This window comes from Podarcis liolepis (assembly GCF_965112155.1).
Source record: "Podarcis liolepis genome assembly, chromosome: 8".
Lineage (NCBI taxonomy): Eukaryota > Metazoa > Chordata > Lepidosauria > Squamata > Lacertidae > Podarcis > Podarcis liolepis.
This window is the reverse complement of record NC_139560.1, coordinates 78,659,417-78,682,575: the sequence shown is the minus strand read 5'-3', so window position 1 is coordinate 78,682,575 and position 23,159 is coordinate 78,659,417. Positions and strand designations below refer to the sequence as shown.

Genomic DNA, 23,159 nt, shown 5'->3' with positions numbered 1-23,159 from the left:
AACACTTTCTGAAATTAAGCAGTTCTTGAAAAAGAAGCAGAGAAAGGACTATAGCAACCATACAAAGACACAAGCATCCACTACATTTTCACCTTGCTCCTGCATCCCCTCCAGTGCACATCTTGCTGCTACGATATCATGGCTCACCACAATTAAAATTCAGCTACTGGCTGGGGGCAAATCTGAAGCAGAGAATTCCCAGCTCACATTTCAAGCAGCTATGCTGCATCAGCTCTATAAATAAGGGTTTCTACAAATGCAGGTCCCTTAAGGCATCATTATAACAGGTGCCAAAGGGGCCTCACAGAACCAGTGCAAGAACCCTCACACAGCCAAATGCTAAGGCATCTGTGAAATAGTGGCTTTCTGTATACTTGCTTTGAGACACAAGAGGTTTGGGATAGGGCTACCTGTTGTCTGTTTCAGCACATTTGGTCCAGTCCGAAAGTGGCAGCCTCTTGTCGCTTGGTTTCCACTTATACAAGTGAATCTTCCCACTTTCTGTGCCTATTGCAACGATATAGCTATAGAAAAAGGACAGTTCTGTCAGTAATTAAAGCTCATTACCCAATCAGCAAGCTTGTTTTCTCCTGCTCCAGAGCGTAAGGCCCAAACCACTGGCTTCAAGTTACAAGAAAGGAGATTCTGACTAAACATCAGGAAGAACTTTCTGGCAGGAAGAGTGGTTCCACAACGGAATGGTCTCCCTCAGCAGACTGTGGACTCTCCTTCCTCAGAGGTTTTTAAGCACAGCTTGGATGGCCATCTGTCAGGGAAGCTTTAGTTGTGATTCCTGAATTGCAGGCGGTTGGGCTAGACGACCCTCAGGATCCCTTCCAACTCTCTGAAAGCTGATAATCCCAGCTCAAGCACCACATATTGGACATCACATCTAAACTGCACATAAAGGTAAAGGACCATTAGGTCTAGTCGTGGCCGACTCTGGGGTTGCGGCACTCATCTCGCTTTATTGGCCGAAGGAGCCGGCGTACAGCTTCCGGGTCATGTGGCCAGCATGATTAAGCCGCTTCTGGCAAACCAGAGCAGCACACGGAAACGCCGTTTACCTTCCCGCCGGAGCGGTACCTATTGATCTACTTGCACTTTGACGTGCTTTTGAACTGCTAGGTTGGCAGGAGCAGGGACCAAGCAACGGGAGCTCGCCCCATCGTGGGGATTCGAACCGCCGACCTTCTGATCAGCAAGTCCTAAGGCTCTGTGGTTTAACCCACAGTGCCATATACAAGCAATTTTTAAGCCTTCCCCCATTTTAAGACTTGTTAATCGAGCCTGTGGATATTACAACGTACATCCTATGTAGAGCAACACCTAGAAGGGGTAGAGGCAGGTAGAACCAGTGACTGTCTGAATAAGAGTTAGAAATACGACAAGGCGAATTAAACACAGGCCACAAAAGCCACTAGTAGTGGCTCTGTTTCAGGGAATCAACTGCCACGAACGTTCGGCTTCTGAGCACATGGCTTCTTCTTCAAGGACTCAAGGGCAACATACCTCCCATCAGGAGCAAGCAGATAACTAGCACTAAGGGCCGTGACAGAGTCCCCAACATCCAGGACTGGCGAACAAGGCTGGATCTCACCAGGGTCGTTTTCTTTATTCTCCTCTGCTGAACAACATTCGCCCCAAATAACAACCTATTTCAAGTGCAAGTAGCAGAGTATCAGCCAATGAGACAGTGAGGACTACACACTTGGATCAGGTGGGAGTTTCCACCCCTGTAGTGCTTCTTCCCAATGCTGCGAGAAACTAACTGTTCTCCATGCATGGAAAATGTTTGGGGATGAATTTAGTACATGAAAGTCCTGTTTTTCTCCCCACCTCTTCTCTTGTTTGGGGTCCAGGTTTGTTGCGAGCCCTCCAAAGAAAAAGACCTATATATGCTATTGAAAAACTGTTAGCCACCCTGAGTTCATGGGAAACAGAAGGATATAAACCCATACAAATATTAAAACTAATCATAAAGGCAAATCTCTCTCTCTCTCTCTCTCTCTCTCTCTCTCTGTGTGTGTGTGTGTGTGTGTGTGTTTTTACACAGAGAACACGACTCTGTGCAGGAGAAGTGATTTCACTCTTCTTCCTGCTAGGCCTAAGCCCATCCTTGGAATTGTCCAATGACTTCAGAGATTGGCTACTGCAGTTTCAGAAGTGTTCAAAGCTTGTGCTGGTCAAATGTAAAACTGATCACTGTCTTAAAGCTGCAGCAGTCCAGTAAACAATAATCATATGTTGACTTTTTTTGCCATACTGAAAAGTGAAGCATGTGGGAGCTTCTGGGGGAATCTGAAGTTAGGAGAAAGAAGGCGGCACTCCCAACTTTGCTCACAGCAATTCTGAAATGTTTACAGGGGTGATTAAAAATAATAATCCAAGGCAAGTGTTGATGTACTTTATGGAAATTAGTTTTACAGCAGAGGCTTAGGCTCTGGGAAAGCCACTGCTGGTTAGCAAACAGTATACAAAACACATAGTAAGTTCTACTGCTGTACAAAAAACATTTAGAAGCATGGATTAACTGATAAGGATTATCTGGAAAACCTTCTTTGCCGGGCTGCTCGCCACCAGCAAATAAAGGATATTGCAAAAAAAGAGAAAAGAACCTGTATGGGGGCTTAAGAAAGGATAACAACGAAGGCGATGGAAGGTTTTTTTTTTCCCATGTGAAGGTGGGAATTTACAAAATAGCTTATTATAGCCACTGGTACATAAATAAGGCAAGATCTAAAGCTCTTGTTCACTTTGTTAGCAGCAAGGCAAAAGCCACTCTAAGCCAGGACTGCAAAACAGAACCTGACAATACGTGAAGAGGCATAAGAAACAGAGTCGTTACCATAAAACAAATACTTTTTGCACTTTAAAAATTTGATTATAGACAACCACCGCTCACTTTTCATTCCCAACTACCATGAAATCAGAGTGTGTGTAACTACAGTTGCTCACATTTATCTTCTGTTATCCTTGCATCTTTCATCCCTGATCTTCCTCTGCTCTCTCTCCAATGACAAACCTTAGACTATAAGCTCCTTATAACAAGGAACAGTGATTTTCTGTCACTTATACTGTGAAAGCTTTATATATACTGATGGCACTGTACTAAATTTTCACAGATGACCACCATATGCTCAGATATGAAACTAAAATGATTACCAATTTCTTAGGATCTCGGCAAGACTCTATGCATGGCTACACTTCTGTAGGAGCATAGAAAACCCACAATATGTGCTATGGAGAACAGAATTCAGCTTCCAGAGAATTTCATCTCTCTTTCTCTCTCCCCCCATTTTATTCCCACAACAACCCTGTGATGTGGGTTAGGTCAAGAGAGAATGACTGGCACAAGGTGAACAAGTGAGATTCAGTGCAGATTTCTTCCTAGGCTCAGTCCAACACTCTAACCACTACTGCACCTGTTCTTATAATAAATTATTTGAAATAAGGTAATTTATGCCAATTTTTCAATTTGCAGAATCCACAGATAGCATAAATTTCTAATTACTTAGCACATAATTTGGAAAGCCTAGGAATACATTTTATTGATTGATTGATTGATTGATTGATTGATTGAAGTACACACTGCCTGAATTCAGGCTTCATCTTTTTCAAAATAAATGCCTTAAGCAGGTTCTTGCCTCATCATAGTACACAGAATATTGCTATAAGAGATTTCCCACTGCATAAAACTATTTCTAAGCTAACATGCAAGATCTTGCTTCAGTCCTATACTCACTAACAATGAGCATGTTAGAATTAACAGCAGCTGGGTAAATAATATTTTGTGCAAAATTCCTCCTCTGCTTTCTAATACACTCAGCATCTTCCATCTGCATTGAATTAGGACTTTCAGTAAAAGATTGTGCCTATATATAAAAAATAGGTAGTCAAGTTCAGTGCCAAACAAATTTACTGAAGGATGGATTTTTAAAGCATATTAATTTTAATGACACATTCCGCATAAACATACAAGAACATGCTCCTTTGGTTCTTGCCCCAAATAGGAGTGAAGTATTGATTTTCTTTAAACGTTTCTGACTTTTTAAACGATTACATGGATGGAACACTGCCTTGGACACCCTTTTTATGGAAGAGGGAGGGGTATAAATGCTTTTAATAAATAAATACTGATTTGTGTGAATTAACTCTGTGAAGCTGGGTAAGGAGCAACTGATTATTTACTTACCTTTCTGTCTCTGCTTCCAGTAATGAAATACTTGCTATCGGGGGTCCAGTCGCAGGACCAAATGATGCGAGTGTGCACAGCCGTGCTTTGATTTGTGTAAGCAAAAAGGCTGAAAGCTGGGTCTGGAATGACAAATATGAAACAGAAAAATGTTGTAATTTATTCCTGCAGGCAGATGTTGCCCTAGAAAATGGTGGGGTAAAAGTTTAAAAGGAGGGAACGGTAATCTAGAGTACAGATGGCCAACTGATGGCTCACAAACTGCATCCAGACACATACCCCATTCCTACTTCCTGGTGTTCTGAACACTAAAGGCAGCCCTCTGCATAACTGCAGAAGCTTCTGGGGCAACTCAGTTTGCACTGAAAGATCATCTACTAAGATTGCTCAGTCAAGGAGACAAGACCTTCCCAAGACAAGCTGCTTGGGCAGCTACAATGGCTAGTGAGTTTGGGGGTGGGGGGTGTCTGCCAACATCCACCAGCTGAAAAACTGATCTACTGCATTCAAATAGCCTTTTTTAGGGAAGATTTGACTTCACCAAACACACACAATCTACAAACCAGTTAAACAATTGGCAATCGTTTCCAAATCCCACAAGATTGTCAGGAACAGCAATACTCATATTTGGATGGTTCAATAGAACAGAATACATAACATCCTCTTCTTCCAGCACATTTACAAGCTTTCTTTAACAGCCAGTGTTAACTCTCCTGGAATGCCATCCCTTTGCATATGGAATACAAAGATACCATTCAGCAGTCAAATGTTACTGGACCATGTATTTACAGGAGAAATGTCCGACAACATTTTATCAAGAGAGTTGCTACTAAAAAAAGAAGACAGGTTGCTATAGCTTTTACAACTGCTCAGCTTCCTGAGCACTGCTCAGTCCATAATGGTCAGGAGCAGGGAAACTATTTTGCCATTTCATCAGAGTAGGGCATAAACAGACATACTGTATGTTTGTCCAAAAGTTCCTTTTCCACAAGAAACAGGAAGAAGCAAACAAGACAGCTTCCACCACCCTCATTTGGTTAATAGATTGCCATGAATCAGCAGCCTGAAAGTTTCTGCTGCCCAAACGTTCTCTCCCCTGGAAACTGTATGATGAAGGCCAGATTTGTAAATCAAAATATGAAGAATAAGTTTGCAAAAGGAGATGAAGTTTAAGAAGAAACTAAAAGAGAGTCGCAAAATGGATATCTGTGTGTTCATTCGTAACACACCTTAAAAAGCTGCAACGTTAGTTTTCAGCCAGTGACACCAACTGTTAGCTAGCTTACCTGGTTGCATTGAACTGATGTCATTACACTTCCAAAGTGACCACTGCCTGTCTCTTGAAACTGCTAACAAGAATTTATCGTTGGGGGAGAAGGAAATCTGTGTCACTGTCAGGTTGTGGAAAGGTAAGCTCTGTATCTGCTTCCACGTTGTGGTGCTCCACAAAATAATGGCTGCATGTTCTTTTTTAGAAGCCTGCGAAATGGGGGGGTGGGGGGTGGAGGAGAGAGAATAAATACTGAGAATGAACAAAAGCAGCTTTGAAAAAAACAACCATAAGGGCAGATAAACAATTTACAGAGACATTTGCCGGGTAAGATTGTGTTTAGGATGCTTGATGTCATTATTGCAGTGGTTTTATTGTTGCTCCAGTTGGTGTTATTTATCCACTCTTCTTTTGTATTACCGTTTAAATTGCTTTAATGTTTTTCAATGGTCTTATCATGTCGCACCCTGGGACTGCCTGCCAAGGAAGGGTGGCCAAAAAGATTCCTAAATAAAGCCAGCATGATGTAGTAGCAAAAAGCGCTGGAGGAAATAATGAATCTTAACCCATCTTTTTTGGATGAATAAATATTTACTTTGCAAACTGTCCTTCGGCAGGAATCTTTACTTCACTAGATTCTCTCTTTTTGCTTGCATTACGGAAATGCCAGAAACATTGACCACCGCCACAAGTGGCTGACTCCACTACTATTACAATGCAAGAACTGATTGTATTTCTTACAGTTCTTGGCTTCCAGAAGCTCATGTTCTGCATATGTCGGCCCAGGACACCATTCTACAATAAAATGGCCAGGTTTGCCCCGTCCTTCGAAAAACCTATTTTGATTTTGCTGATTAATCAACATGACCCATGTACAACAAACAGCCTATATGAGGAATCATCCACTAATTTGCATCTGTGGAGTCTCTCCACACATTAATTTTAAAAGTATGCATCTGATGTAGTTAAGATACTATCTTCATTTTTTTAAAAAAAGAGGAACAGTTCCACGCAATGAGATCACTCTCCCAAAGCAGCTTTCCTGAACACCAGTTGCTGCCACAGGTTTGTGAAACTCTCTAGCTGCTGGGACTCTGGTCTGATCCGTCGGATTCTTTCACGTGACTCAGGCCCCCCAGATCACTGTGATTGAAATTTCAGAGCCACTTTTTACTTTTTCTTACCTTACATGCCGAGGCAATCACAGTTTTCGCATTGTTGCAGGCAACACAAAAAACTTCATAGCCGTGTCCATACCTAAAATGACAAAGACTCCAAGGTAGTAAAAAGGCAAAGATAGCAAAAAATGTCTGGTGGGCCACAGTTTGTTGCAGTATACACACACCCCACTGGCCTGCGAACGCTCCAGTTGGAGAACAGCCTTTACCAAAGGTGTCATGGGCTTTGAAGACACTCAAACTCAGGACGCAAGGGAGAAACGTGCTAAGAGGAAGGCACGCTTGGCAAATCCACACCGTGATCAGCTCCCGCCCGGAAGCCAATGTCCCACTGTGGAAGGACGTGTGGATCCAGAATTGGCCTCCACAGTCACTTATGGACTCATTGTTAAAACCATGTTTATGGAAGACAATCTTACTTGGCTACAAGCGATCGCCAAAGAAAAGAAGACGACACACACTCCAGTTCCTATTCATTTCCATATAACTTGGCTATTACTGGTATGGAGGTATCAAAGCTCTGCTGTCTTGCACCCAAACCAACATTGAGCTAGATAAGATTCAATGCGATCTCAAAGCGAAGGCCCTCCTAAAAGCGTGGGTGTTTGATTCAGAGTGTCCCAAAACATATTCTGGGAACACACACACCTTGCAGCCTCTCCGTTCTTCCTCTCTCCTTCCTGTGCGGTTGCATAGCCAAGTAGTGCCTTCATCATCCAGCTGGAAGGAAAAGCCCTTGCGAGAGGGTCGTCTTCCTTTTCTACATGTAAGGATGTCCGGATGATTAGGAAGCAAGGGTGGAGTGCTTTGCATGCTGACGACCACGGGTTCAATCGGCAGCAAGCTCTCCTGTGACAGACTCCCTTCCTGACACCCTGGAGAGCTGCTGCCAAGCAGTGTAGACAATACTGAATTCGATGGACCAATTATTATTATTATTATTATTATTATTATTATTATTATTATTATTATTTATACCCCGCCTACCTGGCTGGGTCCCCCCAGCCACTCTGGGCGGCTTCCAACAAAACACTAAAATATAATAACCTATTAAACATTAAAAGCTTCCCTAAACAGGGCTGCCTTCAGATGTCTTCTAAAAGTCTGGTAGTTATTTTTCTCTTTGACATCTGGTGGGAGGGTGTTCCACAGGACGGGTGCCACTACCGAGAAGGCCCTCTGCCTGGTTCCCTGTAACTTGGCTTCTCGCAGTGAGGGAACCGCCAAAAGGCCCTCGGCGCTGGACCTCAGTGTCCGGGCAGAACGATGGAGGTGGAGACGCTCCTTCAGGTATACTGGACCGAGGCCGTTTAGGGCTTTAAAGGTCAGCACCAACACTGACCAACAACCTGACTTGGCAGAAAGCAGGTTCCTGGAGCTCCTATGCAGGAGCTGCTGTTGCCAATTGATCTCTTATTTGGCCTTGGAAGGAGCACAAATGTGATGTTCAACTAAGAAGCCATATGGGTCAGAAAATGGTGGGCTGGGGAAGACGGAGGGGCGAGGGGCAGGTAGGCACCAAGCGGAGAACTGGCAGACTTGACTTAGCATCACAGAACAGTAGAGGGCCTTCTCAGTAGTGGTGCCTGCCCTGTGGAACGCCCTCCCAGCAGATGTCAAGGCAATAAGCAACTATTTGACTTTTAAAAGACACCTGAAGGCAGCCCTGTTTAGGGAAGTTTTTAATGTTTAATGCTGCTTTGTGTTTTTAATATTTGGTTGGAAGCCGCCCAGAGTGGCTGGGGAAACCCAGCCAGATGGGCAGGGTATAAATAATAAATTATTATTATTATTCCCTAATCATTTCTTTATAAATCAGCTATTAGTGGCAGGTCACTTGAAGAGGCCTCAGCAACCACATGGGGTCTATGAAGAACCCACAGCAGAATGGTCTGCAATGCCTTGAGTTATCACCTTTATTCACCCTGCAGGAAGACCAGCCCAACAAATGTGAGCTAAAAAAGCAAACACATTTTGCATGAAGCTAGACACTGCAAGCTTTAGTATGTTGCCTAATTACTCCTGTAATTATTTTAAAGTTCAACCGTACTATTATTGAACTATAAAATGTAATCTTTGCAATGGAACACTTCAGTAGACTCCTATGCACAATTATCTCCTTAAATATTTATCAAAGTTAAAAATTTATTCTGAAATCTAAAGCCGAGGTGACAGTATTTCACACAGAAATGCAACTGCCAATTGGTCTATTTTTAGCAAGCCGGTTCCTGTTTTTCTTGCTGCTATGGCAACATTAAACCTACATTTTCTATTATTTCACATTGCTTCTTTCAAGATTAATACTGCACAAATACAATTGGGAACCGACAATATTTTCTTTATCTCCTGTCAAAATACATTGCTTTCTACAAAAAGGGGGGGAGAGATGCTGTAGAACTCAGTCTTGGAAAAAGTCTTCCCTGGCAGGTTTGAGGAACTTCATCTTATTAATAGGAAATGCCACGGCCTAAATCATACTCTTCATTGGGCCAGTGATCCTTTTTGCATGCCTTTGAACATTTGAACCTAGACTGGGTTCTGATATAACGCAAAGCCAAGCAGAGTTTAGCTAAATCAAAACTTGCTTTAATGTCTGTACCCAAACTGTGGTTTGTTTATGGCCAATAAACCACAGTTTGAAGCTGGTTTGTAAAACGTAACATTTGGAAACAGCTGCTTGCTGTTTCGTAGGACCTCACAAGCCACAGTTTGGGCAATTGATCCACCTCAAAGATCTGCTATACTATGGCGATAGTTTTGAACTTATAAAAAGAGCAGATGGGAAACAAAAGCAGGCAAGCAGATCTTGGATCACAGTTTGTTGTTGTACCTCTCAGAGCTCAAACTATGGCATGAATTCTTAATAATGGTTAGCAGAGACTAGCATTTTAACTTCACACCAGATGTGGAGAACCAGTTCCAGCTCGGTAGGCCTGATCCTTTCATTTCCCCATGCCATGGGCCAACTTTGACAGGTGGGAGGGACCGCTACCTGACATTCACCCAACTTCATAAAAGGGCCACAATACCTCAAGGACCGCTTCTTTCCATATGAACCTACCCAGACCCTGAGATCATCTTCTGAGGCCCTCCTTCATGTGTCTCCTCGAGAGGTTCAGAGGGTGGCATCATGAGAATGGGCCTTCTCTGCAGTGGCTCCCTGTCTGTGGAATGCTCTCACCAGGGAAGTTCGCCTGGTGCCTTCAATATACACCTTTAGGTGCCAGGCAAAAACGTTCCTTTTTAACCAGGCCTTTGGTTGATCCAATTTACATCCTATGTCCTTTTTAAAAAATTGATGGGGGGGTTGGGTTGTTTTTATTTTTATTAGGTATTTTGCGGTTTTATTTATTGATTTTATTCTGTGAACCGCCCTGAGACCCTTGGGTATAGGGTGGTATATAAATTCAATAATTAAATAACAAAAACAGCAAAAATAGGTGATTGCCAAAGGGACTTGTTGTAACCTCCAATCAGCTAATCGGAAGTTACATCGACCTTGAAGGCACTTCCAGCACCTATCAGCTAATGAGTGGTTCCAGGGAGTCCCCTCTGAAGTTCATTTGTAGGAAACATTTGGATACAAACCATTTCCTGCAAACAGGGCATTTTCTTTTCTTACAGGGAACTCCACTTGCCAAAAACAACAACAACAACAATTGGGAGCTCACTTAATAGCTACAGCCATACCTGAGCTACACCTGCCATCCCATATGCGCTCAGGTGTGAAGGTTTGCGGGGAACAGCCTCATGGGCCAGACGTTCCCTACCATTTTTTGTTATATATTTTTTCTAAATTAATGTAACTTATTTAAATTATATATAAATTATGTTATTTGTGTGATGGAGAGGAGAAGAGCGTACACACACACATCCCTCCACAAACACGAGTCAAGTTTGATGATCAGGTACAGTGGTACCTCGCAAGACGAATGCCTCACAAGACAAAAAACTCGCTAGACGAAAGGTTTTTCCGTTTTCGATTTGCCTCGCAAGACGAATTTCCCTATGGGCTTGCTTCGCAAGACGAAAACGTCTTGCGACTTTGTTAAACCGTTAAAACCGTGCTTCGCAAGACGAAAAATTCGCTAGACGGCAAAACTTGCGGAACGAATTAATTTCGTCTTGCGAGGCACCACTGTATATAAGAATTGTCCAAGACAAAGCAGCAAGTCCAGAAACAAGCCAGAATTTAAAAAATTGGGTCTAAAGTTCAATGCATTATTCTGTGGATCAGGCTGCCTCCACACTCATAATTATTATAGTAACATTTTTCTATTTAAACATCAGCAAATGGATCGTGAGACATAATCAGCAATTTTCTCAGTACTGAAGATGTTTCATATCTCTAATCAGATGCAAAGTTACATGAATCAAACATTAGATGAAATAAGACTCCAGATATTTGTTATATTGTATTTAACTGATTTTATGGTTGTTTTTAAGTGTAACTCACACTGGGATCACTGCTCTTAAATGGGGCAGTCTTATAAACGGACTAGATACACACACACACACACACACACACACACACACACGGATGGTATCTGCATCTGCATCCAGCAAAACATCTGTTTGGTGTGCTCTTTGCTAAAGTACAGCCTTGGTTAGAGAAATAATTCTCTTTCCTTTAAGAAAAACCTATGATGAGCAAACGACTTCACTGGGGATTCACCAAGCTTATTCAATGTGCGCTGCTGCTACCTGTTCCTCTTGCCATTCTCTCAATAATGAGCTTGCAGCCGAATGTAACAATTGCCCTCTCGGAGCACCTTTAGCCAGCTAGCAAAGAGTCTCTCTCCTGAGTTTATGAGAGTTCACTTCGAAAACCTACTAAGATTACTACAGATTTAAAAGTCCTTCCCTTTAAAAAATAAAAATAAAATCCTGCTGCTCCCTTTCCTCCAAATACAATGGCAGCACTTATGTGCCTTTAAAAGTTATTTATTTACTAAGTGTTTTCGGTTACTTGGTTATTGGTTACCTATTATACTGACCTTCAACAAAAGAATTTGCAGGCAAGGGTGAGGTGCAGTAACAACCACCCTAGTTAGGCTTAGAGAGAGAAAGGAAATTGGTTCTTACTGTGAATTTCTATTTACTGATTGTGTTGCGAGGACAGTCTCTAGATAGGATGACGTCCTCAGGATCTTGAGCAGAGCGACACATCCCATCTACACCCACAACCAAAAATAAATAACTCTCTCTCATTACAAACGGAAAAGAAGTAGCATTTCTGTGCACTGCTCTGGTTTCACCAGATGCTGGCCACATGACCCGGAAAAACTGTCTGCGGACAAACGTCGGCTCCCTCGGCCAGTAAAGAGAGATAAGCGCTGCAACCCCAGAGTCGTCTGCGACTGGACCTAATGGTCAGGTGTCCCTTTACCTTTAACCCATCATAAGGCAGGGAAGATTTGGAGGGTGGGATGAATTCTCCTCCCCAGAAGAGGCAAAGCTTTCAAGACGCGGCACTTCATGTTCAGAGGGAGAATGTCATCCTGTCTAGAGAACATCCTCCAACATAACTGGGTTTTTGGCTTGGCCACTGAAGGCCATATGGTTGACTGAATGACTGACACCTCGTCACACCGTTCTAAGAAGCAGACTGAGCTACTACCTTCCCTCCACCAAAAACATGCAACAAGCTTCTTCCCCCTGCCCCTGCCCTTAACACTGAGCCAGAGGGAGAGTTTTATGAAACTCTAAAACCCATCCGTGTAAAGCTGGTCATACTGCAGATTTCTAATTGCTTTGTTTTTGCTGTTCACTTGTGGCTACAAAAACTACATCTGGCAGCTGGCAATACATGGCCTACAGGCTGCATTCTGCTTGGTGGGTCACAAGGCGTGCAGGCCTGTGGACAGGACTCTGGCAAATGGTCTTGGCAAACCATGCAAGGAATTCCCCCCGGCCCTGAGAATATTTCCAGGCTTCCCTGCTCAGATTCAGCAGAAAGCCAAATTGTTTGGAATCATGGTACCTCTGCCACCTCCAGCCTGCCAAGAATGAGAGACTGTGAAAAACTGGCACACTTTGCAAAGAGAGCTGCCACAATTTAAAGCGCCTTTAAGGCAACTGCAGCGAGCAAAGAAAACAGAGGGGAAAACAGCCTCCCTGGGAATTGTTCCAGGACAGCAGACCTCGCTGAATCTAAAGGCAAAAATCTATCTCCTGACCTCTGCTCAAATGCACACATATTTGATGCAACTCAGCAACTCCTTCACTGAACACAGAGCTGCCTCTGGTTTACCCTCTAGCTCCTAAAAGCGCTTGTTTCAGGAGAGCAGCCACTCATTCGTCTATTGTTTGTTTCTCAGTTTCAGGAGGGAGCTATACTCAGGATCAATAAAGCAACTGCTCCATGTTTACCAAGTGATATAGTATAGCAGCTAAAAATGACATTAGTAAGCCAGAAGGTCACAGGTTCAAGTCTTATCTCAGCCACTAACTCTTAGTAGTTAGGAACCTACACCCTTCGGGAAGCCACTCTCTCTCAGTCTCTGTTCCCATTGCCCAGATTATATTAATAACAGAAACATTTTTTAAAAAATCACCACCACTACTACTACTAGGGTTGTGGGTGGCCCTGTGGGTTAAACCACAGAGCCTAGGATTGCCAGTCAGAAGGTCAGCGGTTCGAATCCCCGCGATGGGGCGAGCTCCCGTTACTCGGTCCCTGCTCCTGCCAACCTAGCAGTTCGAAAGTACGTCAAAGTGCAAGTAGATAAATAGGTACCACTCCGGTGGGAAGGTAAACGGCATTTCTGTGTGCTACTCTGGTTCGCCAAAAGCGGCTTAGTCATGCTAGCCACAAGACCCGGAAGCTGTACGCTGGCTCCCTCGGCTAGTAAAGCGAGATGAGCGCAGCAACCACAGAGTCGGCCACGACTGGACCTAATGGTCAGGGGTCCCTTTACCTTACCTTTACTACTACTACTACTAAATAACAACAGCTGCTTATGGGGTTTTGAAAAGGTTGCGAAGAATTCAACTAAAACTTGCCAAAGCCTAGGCCAGTAGGTCTTCCAGAAGCATCATCCGGCCTTTTTTAAATTCAAATTGACTGTCAAGCAGCTAATTGATAGGGCAGAGTAATTCGCATACTGTAACTTGCCTCAAGCCTTTTGGATGGGATAGGACATAAAATCAAATACATACATAACATATACATTAGATGCTAAACGTTCTTACTAAGTATCTTCAAACCTGGCTAGAGACCCAGGTTCAATCCCCACCCATTCAAGGCTGTTGTGGGAACAAGATAAAAGATGATTTTGCATGCTATTCTGAACTACCTCAATAAAGAATAGGATGCAAATGTGGTTTTTAATAAATGCCATTCATTCATTTGGCCCACATTTAGCCCAGAACAACTCCAAGTTTAATGAGGAAATGAGGACAACTCGTGGGAAGTTGACTTTAAACAAATGAGTTAAAACCTTTCCCCATATTTTTTCCGTTTATTTCTCATCTGATAAACAAAGCGACTTACAACTTTTGTGTTTCAGGCCATAGCGTGTTCTGCAAGAGATGATCTTCCGTGGGAGGTTCTGGAAGATATTAATTGGTTTAGAACCAAGAGGTTTTTTTCCTCATACTGCCCCCCTTCCCTTTCATCTGCTCCCTTAATTTACATAACAAAATTCCCAAACACAGCATTTTAACATGTTGCATACCTGTAAGACTACATGGCTGAAAGTAATTTTCATGATACTGACTGGAAGCGTTACTAAGTTTTTCTTCTTCTTCAGTTGTCTGGGCTGCAGTATCTTCAGCTGTAAAAGAGGCATATTTTAGAGTCCGAAAGTAGCATGCCAATCAAAGAATGGTTAACAAAATACTGAACAGAAAAGAACAATTCTGTTTTCATCTTAAATTATCTAAAAGAATATTTGGTCCATAATCCAATTATGTTAGAAATTTTAGCAAATTTTACAATGGAAGGTAAACTATTTGGCCCTCATGACACAACTCCTGGCAGGACCTAGAGAAAGCTGAAAGAAACTGGTATGGCGTTCTCCTGAGCTCACCCCATAACTCATCTTCTTGGTCAGCTTTCTACAGACTTTTCTGCCTTATACTTTTCCCAGCTGCAACTCAGCATTTGGCAAAGTAGGCCATCACCTACAGAATTTAGTCTCCAGATGCCATCAAATTTTTGGTTTTGCTTTTGTTAGATACCCCTGCCAATTTGAGCTCCCTCGACCGACTTCTGTAGGAAATGAAGTTTGCAATTTCATAACAATTGCACTAAATTTATTAATCAAGAAGATTTGTTCGAAAAAAGGGAAAGCTTAAAATATACACTCCATTGAATAAGTTTACCCAGCCATCAAGTATGGGTGTGAGCCATGAAGCGTGGCATTCGGAGACTTTAACCAGTGGAATCCGATTAAGTTTTCAGGGAAACGTATGTTACCAGATCTGAACAACACAGGAACATACAGCACCCAAGACTTCCAGGCACATCTCCTGCCATCTTGACACCAACAGCAGGGTGGGCTATGCACTGAAATAACGGCAGTAATTTAACTGCAGAAAATGAATTCTTGAAAGGACTTAGGGACAACAGCTCATGAATTCTGGTATGACACAGCAGACTATGCATAGGCTTTATCACAGTACAGTGGTACTTCGGGTTACATACGCTTCAGGTTACATACGCTTCAGGTTACAGACTCCGCTAACCCAGAAATAGTACCTCGGGTTAAGAACTTTGCTTCAGGATGAGAACAGAAATCGTGCTCCAGTGGCATGGCAGCAGCAGGAGGCCCCATTAGCTAAAGTGGTGCTTCAGGTTAAGAACAGTTTCAGGTTAAGAATGGACCTCCGGAACGAATTAAGTACTTAACCCGAGGTACCACTGTACTGGGTAACTGACAAATGTCCTAACAGAAAGAAGCGATATACTGGGATAAGAACTGCAATATAAAAACCCTATCTAGCATGCTGGGGGGGGGGGCGTTGTACAAGATGAAGCAGAGGGCTCCCTCTGCCCAGCCCAAAACAGCTCCGCCAGTCTTTGTCACAAAATGACAGCCGTGTCACACCTCTGGCACACCTCCCCGTTCATCTTACCAAACATACAGCCAGGAGGACTTCCGCCAGAGGTAGCCCATTGAAAGCCCCCCAAGCAGGGCATTCCAGGAGCAGGCAGAGGGGAGCCTAACCAGCCTAGGATCCAGAGCCAGCCCAACTACCGTCACTTGACTCCAGGCTAACATAGAGTGGAGCAGTGTTCTGTCTGCTCACCCCATACACACCCCAGCTTCTACCCCCGCTGGCATGAGTGGTGGGCTTGCAGAAGCAACAGTGGCTACACCACTCTGTCCTGGACCACTGCTGCCTGGATGAAGGTTAGGACTGCTCTTCCAGTGTCATTTTGTTGACAAAATAGCTTCAATCATAATATCTCTTTAGAGACAAGAGCCAGCCAATTCCTGTTTTTTTTAAGCTACCTTACACCCTGTCAGAATATTTGTCCATCTAGCCCAATATTATCTTGTCCTCTGAGTGGCAGAAACTAGTCTCCAATGTCTTAAAACACTTTCCCACCAGCTACTATCTGATCCCAGAAAGGAAATGTTTCCAAATTCCTCCAAATGGCTAGGCTAGACTTAGCAACTTCCCAGAATTCAAACCAAGGCTAAATAAGGACCAGCCACCTAGTGCCTCCCCTCTCATCAATCTAAACAACACAAATCTTATTAAAAACAACACATACACAAACATTAGTCACATACGAGTATATATGTATATATGTGTGTATATACACACACACAGGTGTAGCTAGAGAATGATTTGCAAATCACACAAACAACACACAACTCTTACCTTGAAAGACAGCCTTATTGGACAGCCCCAAGGCTGGCACAGTAGCTCCTTCTGGAAGATCAATCATTTGCTAAAGAGAAAAAAGAAAAAGTTATGTAGAAGTTAGCTGCGTATTTGCTTTCCTTGGGTGGGTGGGGGAGTTACTCATATAAGCTTTGAAATTTCTTGATGGTCCTTCTTTAGTGTACTTTCAGCCTGACCTTTCATGACGTAAAAACTCAAGCTTGGTAATACATAATGCCCTATTCCAATTACTAGGAAAATACCAATCCAAAACTGTTAAAACTTAAAACTACATGCTTCAACTTTATAGGTAAGGTGAAAGTACCAACACAATTTTGGCTCCCCTGTGAGAAAACTACTGTAGTTCCAGGCCTCGTGTCTTTTAGTCTGGATTTCTCAAAGGAGGAACCGTAGTTCAGCTGTAAAAAATTCACATAGTGAAGATCTCCGATTAATGGATTTCCAGTAAGAGAGTTAGGAAGCTCACACACTTTAAAAGAAAGTAAATACACACTTACTCCACTATTTAGTTCCTCCAGAGATATACCAGAAATGCTGCTGAAGTTTTCCATAAAATTCCTGGGTGCAGTAAATACTCGAAGCACCTTCTCATCTGCTCCAGACACAAACTGAAATCGGCCGGTCATCGCTAAACACTGCATGTCATATCCATGGACCTGGGGTCTTGCTATTTCATGCCATGATGCCTAGTAAAGGGACCACTGACATGTAAGTATGTGCCGGTATTGTCAGCTATAGGAAAGAAGCACTGAAGAATTGAGAACATTTAGCCTCAGTCCATTCTAAGTAGTCAATTTTGCTGAAAATGGACATTCAGCCCATTCCCCAGAAAAAGCATCCTTGCCCTTGACTTAGTCCTCACTGGAAATGCTAGGGATCTCTTCGCATTTATAAGCAATGGAGAAAAGATTGCTGTAATTTTTATCAAGGCTGCAGGGAAGCATCTCTGCCGAAAGTTGAACAGGTATCCCCAAGTTAAGTCTAACTCCCTCCACTTAGTGGTTCTAAATTTCTCTTTAATATATTTTATTCCTCTAAAGGAAACAGAACAGAGCAAGGGAATGCTGCATAAACAATGACACAATTAGCAGGAAGTCTGCAAAAAGCAAGATATAATTTTTGAATTGCTCCTTTTAGTGCAAGAACTGGACATTTTTAGACATCCGCAATATTGTAATATCATAGTAGCAAACTAAAGATCAGTGTACAGCGTAAATGGTTTTTGAGAAATTAGAGACCAGCCATTGTTCCAGTTTCACATTTTGTGACCTATTGACTTACAGATGATTTTGCAAGCTTGTAGAAAATATTAAATAAATAAATACCTCTGTTTTGTTCTCCCTTTTCCACGGAGCAAAGATTCTTGTAGTTTGGTCAGAACCAACAGAGATGATGAATTCTCCTTCTGGATCCCACATCACATCTTGTACGGCATCGAAATGCCCTGAAATAACCACTTCTGGAGCCCATTCTCTCTATTAAACCAAGACCACTAATATTATATAAAATGTGAACGAGCTATCTGTTAAATATAGAGATCTCACTATAAATGAAGCACCCAGCTAAAAAGAAAAGCATTAGCACTCAGGGGCGGGGGGTGTCAGCAGATCTGCTAACGGCAGCTGATAGTCCGATGAAGGATGAGAGTAAATTATTACAAGGTTGGGAACCACATTTCCTTGGAGACCAATAATGGACACAGCCTAACTAATCCAGAAGAAAAACTGCCCTGCCTCAATTTTCACAATGACCATCTCAAATTAGAATACCCAATGTTAGGTCTACTCAAAAGCAAACCCCACTAGGTTACATGGGGTGACTCTAAAATGAGTATACAAAGTATTGTTATATTTACAATAGACCAATATAGCTACTGTTCTGAGAAAGCAAGAAAAGGGCATTCCTTTTGAACTTTAGCATGCTATTCACAAACACACAGCAGAAGTCTGAGCTGTAAAAACAGTGGCAGGGGGTGGGGAATAATAACACACACCTCATCAATTTATTTTTCTCCAATAAAATATTGCCCCTTCCAATTGTTCTGATGCTACATAGGGGGGGGGGAGGGGGGCTTTTAAAAGCCAGGAAAAATAAGGAGGAAACAAACAGGAACCAAGACACTTTGATGGGATTCAAGCCACATAAAATGAAGTCATGGACATATGCATGCCTCGCTGGTTACAATGAAGGGCATCTTTGGCCGAGTTTTTATACATTTAAAAAGGCCACGTATATTGAAGGCAAGATGATCCTCTCTTTCAATAGCATTTTACCCGCCCCCCCTCATACCTACTAAGAGCTAGCCTGGAAATGGCATGTGCATTTCGCAAGCAGAAGGTCTCCGGTTCAGTCCAGTCATCTACAGTTACAGTGGTGCTCCGCAAGACGAACGCCTCGCAAGACGGAAAACCCGCTAGACAAAAGGGTTTTCCGTTTTGGAGCTGCTTCGCAAGACGAATTTGCCTATGGGCTTGCTTCGCAAGACAAAAACGTCTTGCGAGTGTTCCGATTTTTTTTCGCTTTCCCCCCACTTTTTCTAAGCCGCTAATAGCCGCTAAGCCGCTAAGCCTTTAATAGCCGCTAATCCGCTAATAGGGTTGCTTAGCAAGACGAAAAAACCACTAGACGAAGAGACTCACGGAACGGATTATTTTCGTCTTGCGAGGCACCACTGTAAAAGGCTGTGAAAGATTTGTCTGTCTCACAGATCTTGGAAAGATACTGCTGTGGGGTAGACCAGAGTGGGCCAGATGGACTGACCCAGCACAAAGCAATATTATTTATATATATATCTATATATATCTATATATATCTATATATATAGATAGATAGATAGATAGATATGAATGATATTGATGTATGTTTATATATATATGATGTTTACTACCCACAGAGCCCAAAAGGCACACCCCAGTGATCCCATCAGATTTAATCTTGTTTGCTACTAACTGTGGTAGGGGAAAAAAGAAAATTAAGAAGATCAATGCTTTAGCTTAAATGAGGTGTTCAGAATAGATATCGAATCTAGTGTATCTTTTGAGCACAAAGCCATGGCTTGCTATACAACAACAGTCTGTGAACATTTTCCCCTCTAGCAACATAAATAAATTCTCTTGCCTTGTTTGCTGAAGTCTGTTTCCAAAGATGCAGCGCTCCGTGGAAAGCATGAGCAAGAATCATTGAGCCATCTGGGCTGAAGTGACAGTCAAAAAACCCCAGAGTATTTCCACCCACTTCTCCTACTCGGACCTTTTTTGAAAAATTGAACACAAAATACATGAGCCAGCCACCAGTCAATCTGCTCATTGATGGCTAAAGACTTAATCCTAAAACAATATAACAAAATTTCATCTACAGTTTAGAATTACACCCAAAAGAGAAGCTAAAAGAACGGAGTTACAGCAGCATTAACGTGCTATTGATCTTACAAAATTAAGAAGCCATTAGTTCAGGGTCTAGGCACACACCTGTTATATGTACAAACAACACAGAAAAATAGATTCAACCCCCCCCCCCCCATATTTATCACCAATATATCCTAATTTTAAAAATGGTTTGATATGTTTATTTGCCAAGTTCACAGGCAGTCTGCAATAAAAATAAAACATTCCAAGGTGAAATGATGATTATTGGCTTAGCTGGCTTAAATTCTTTTTTTTAGACAAATTCATAAAAATCAATATTTATTATCCGTAACAGCTAAATTGAACCTGCATGTACTGGTGCAGGGTACTAGATGCTGGGAACATCTGGTTGTGCCATCAGAGATGCCAAAGGTTTATTAAAAAGAAAAACACCAAGTTTCCAGCATAAGGCAAGTACTTAAGTTTTAGTTCAAATCCATGTGTAGGCAGACAGGCTGGACGGGTTTGAAATGTGTGTGGCCTCTTTGCTGCAAGCACAATCTCCTCCTTTCCCTCATATGCACACAGAAGTCTTTACTGCTTTTAAGAATCAGTTTTTTTGGTTCTAAATACAGCAGAATGTTGCTTGTTTACTCTTCCACTGAAGGAACAGCCTGCTACAATTACAATACTTTCCACTTGAATTCTTTTTAGGCTTGGATATGACCTCATATTCCCTTTACTTAATTTCTAAAGCCGCGGGGGGTGGGGGTGGGCAGGGAAAGCAAGAGAGGAAAACGTAGAAAACATGCCTACCTGTTCCAACCACACCCCAGATTCATCATCTGGAGCCCAGAGGATAACAGTTTTGTCCATTGAAGCAGACAACAATTTCATTGGCTGTTCCATCCTGCCATCTACAGTGCAAGGAGAAAATTTACCTTTGTGGAAGATGCTAACATGCTTTTTTGCGTCTCACATATTGTATTCGGGATAGCAAAGGTAAGATAATTCTACAAAGGCATGCTGCAGAACAAACTGTGTTGGGCTGAAGAGGAGAGAAATGTGTAGTTGCAATTTACAGTATTCCAAGAAGGGTGCAGAGACAAAAGTCTTGTACGTTGGATACTAGGTGCCGTAGTAATTGTCTACCGCCCCTGCTTTAAAAGGGAATGTTTGCAGATGGTTCTGGGTCCATACATTTCAAACTGCACAAATTCAGTTCCAATCACAATAGAAAACATTACACCCAGAAGTGCCAAGTGTAGTCACTATTTGGAAATGGAGCACTTTGTGAATCATTGGTCGTTAACTGGCGACTCGTGACACATTAAGTGGTAAATCATAGGCTGAGATGAAACTTAAGGCAGGCTGCACTGGCAAAGCAATGGCGATTTTCCAAAAGAATCAGTATTTGTGATTCTAAATGTCACTGAATGTTGCTATTTTCAATAGAAGAAAAGGGAAAGAGAGAAAGACAAATCTGGATGCATATTTTAAAAGGCAAAGAAAAAAGGAGCCCCCTTGTCGGTGTTAGTGGCTCCTTGGTCTGAAAAGGCTGGTGGTCACTGTAACTATTGCAATGATTCAGCAACTGGCAATGTTAGGGCTGGAGCAACCCTAAGGACAGACAGTACAGAATAACCAAAATCCATACCCACACAGAATCAGGACTATAGGAAAAAGTTAATGAGCTACAGGCAGAATCAATAGCATTTCCTGCAATTCCCAGCCTCTGCTCCACATCACTAGCTGCCACACTGGAATGGGGAAATGCACAACACACGGGTAAGGTATGGGAGAAGTCATTATGGGTGTTCCATTACCCACAGCAATCCAATGTTCTTCGCTATGTCTAGCTGTCCCCCAATTTGCGGCTCACATACTTCTTACCTTTGGGAAAGGAAGGCTGCCAATGAACAGCATATACCCAGTTTTCATGTCCAGCTAACACAGAGTCCAGCGTAACAGCAAAAGATGCATCTGAACCTACCACAGAGCAAAAAAGTAATAAAAATCTTCAAAAGAACCAAGGACATCATGAAAGAACCAGCTAACATCCCCATAAGGTAAATTCACAAAGTAACTCCACTACATTCCCTGAAATCAGTTAGATGCAAATAACAAAACCTGGACCAAATACCCCCACATTTCCGTTCCTGTCATTGATGTGAGTCTTACATACTGCAGGGGAGTCTTACATACTGCAGGGGAGGTTATCTTATTTGTCTCTTTTAGCTGCTTTCCAATGGTTTCAGCTGTTTCAAACAGAATGTTACTTTATGTGCAGTGTGTGTGTGTGTGTGTGTGTGTGTGTGTGTGTGTGTGTTATCTGCACACCACCCTGAGATTTCACGGGAGGAAGGATGGTATAGAAGTATAGCAAACAAACTACAGTTTTGCATGGAAAAGCAGGACAGTATGGAGTTATGATATAGGGACGCGGGTGGTGCTGTGGGTTAAACCACAGAGCCTAGGGCTTGCCGATCAGAAGGTTGGCGGTTCAAATCCTTGTGACGGAGTGAGCTCCCGTTGCTCGGTCCCTGCTCCTGCCAACCTAGCAGTTCGAAAGCACATCAAAAGTGCAAGTAGATAAATAGGTACCGCTCCGGCGGGAAGGTAAACGGCGTTTCCGTGCACTGCTCTGGTTCGCCAGAAGCGGCTTTGTCATGCTGGCCATATGACCCGGAAGCTGTACGCCGGCTCCCTCAGCCAATAAAGCAAGACGAGCACCTCAACCTCAGAGTCGTCTGCAACTGGACCTCTAATGGTCAGGGGTCCCTTTACCTTTACCTTTATAAAGTTATGCTATCAAACTGTCAAGAAGTACCCAGCCATGGTGTGGATAGTTGGCATAACAAATAGATGCCACAACAAAATGTGAAAGCCTAAGTAAGACCTCACATGTCACTGAGCACCTTCAGAAGTTTGTTTGGGAAAGGCAGATAGGGTGGTACAGCATCACATCTGCAAATCCTGGGTTCTGAATGCAGGTACGCCTCTCAAATATACACAAAACGTAGCATTCTATTCATAATGGAGATATGTGCAAACAAACTCGTTTCCATTCACAAATATGTCTCACTAGACTGAGCTGATGCAATATATTTCTCTGTGCAATTTCTGTACTCTGCTGCTGACTTGGCTATTCAGTAGGAAAGGTTAAATCCCTGCCCAGGAATAGGAACGGATGATGTAACATGAGTGGGCTGAAGTTTATGAAGTTAGCTGAAACAAAGCACGCAGAAACACCACATCTCTCTTGGCCCTTTTGCTAGTGTAGTCATACAGCATGAGTTCAGTGAATTATT

The 23,159-nt window shown here is 42.6% G+C and overlaps 1 protein-coding gene across 1 annotated transcript in view; it reads right to left on the bottom strand.

Moving 5' to 3' along the window:
- Window positions 1-23,159, bottom strand: part of ELP2 (elongator acetyltransferase complex subunit 2) — a 41,072-nt gene that overhangs the window by 2,931 nt on the left and 14,982 nt on the right. Inside the window, 13 exon segments of the mRNA XM_083519186.1 lie at window positions 411-524; window positions 1,513-1,655; window positions 4,196-4,317; window positions 5,482-5,674; window positions 6,650-6,722; window positions 14,139-14,196; window positions 14,323-14,421; window positions 16,481-16,550; window positions 17,002-17,190; window positions 17,830-17,979; window positions 19,622-19,753; window positions 20,665-20,765; window positions 21,742-21,837. Of these exon segments, the coding sequence (XP_083375312.1) occupies window positions 411-524; window positions 1,513-1,655; window positions 4,196-4,317; window positions 5,482-5,674; window positions 6,650-6,722; window positions 14,139-14,196; window positions 14,323-14,421; window positions 16,481-16,550; window positions 17,002-17,190; window positions 17,830-17,979; window positions 19,622-19,753; window positions 20,665-20,765; window positions 21,742-21,837 (1,540 nt within the window).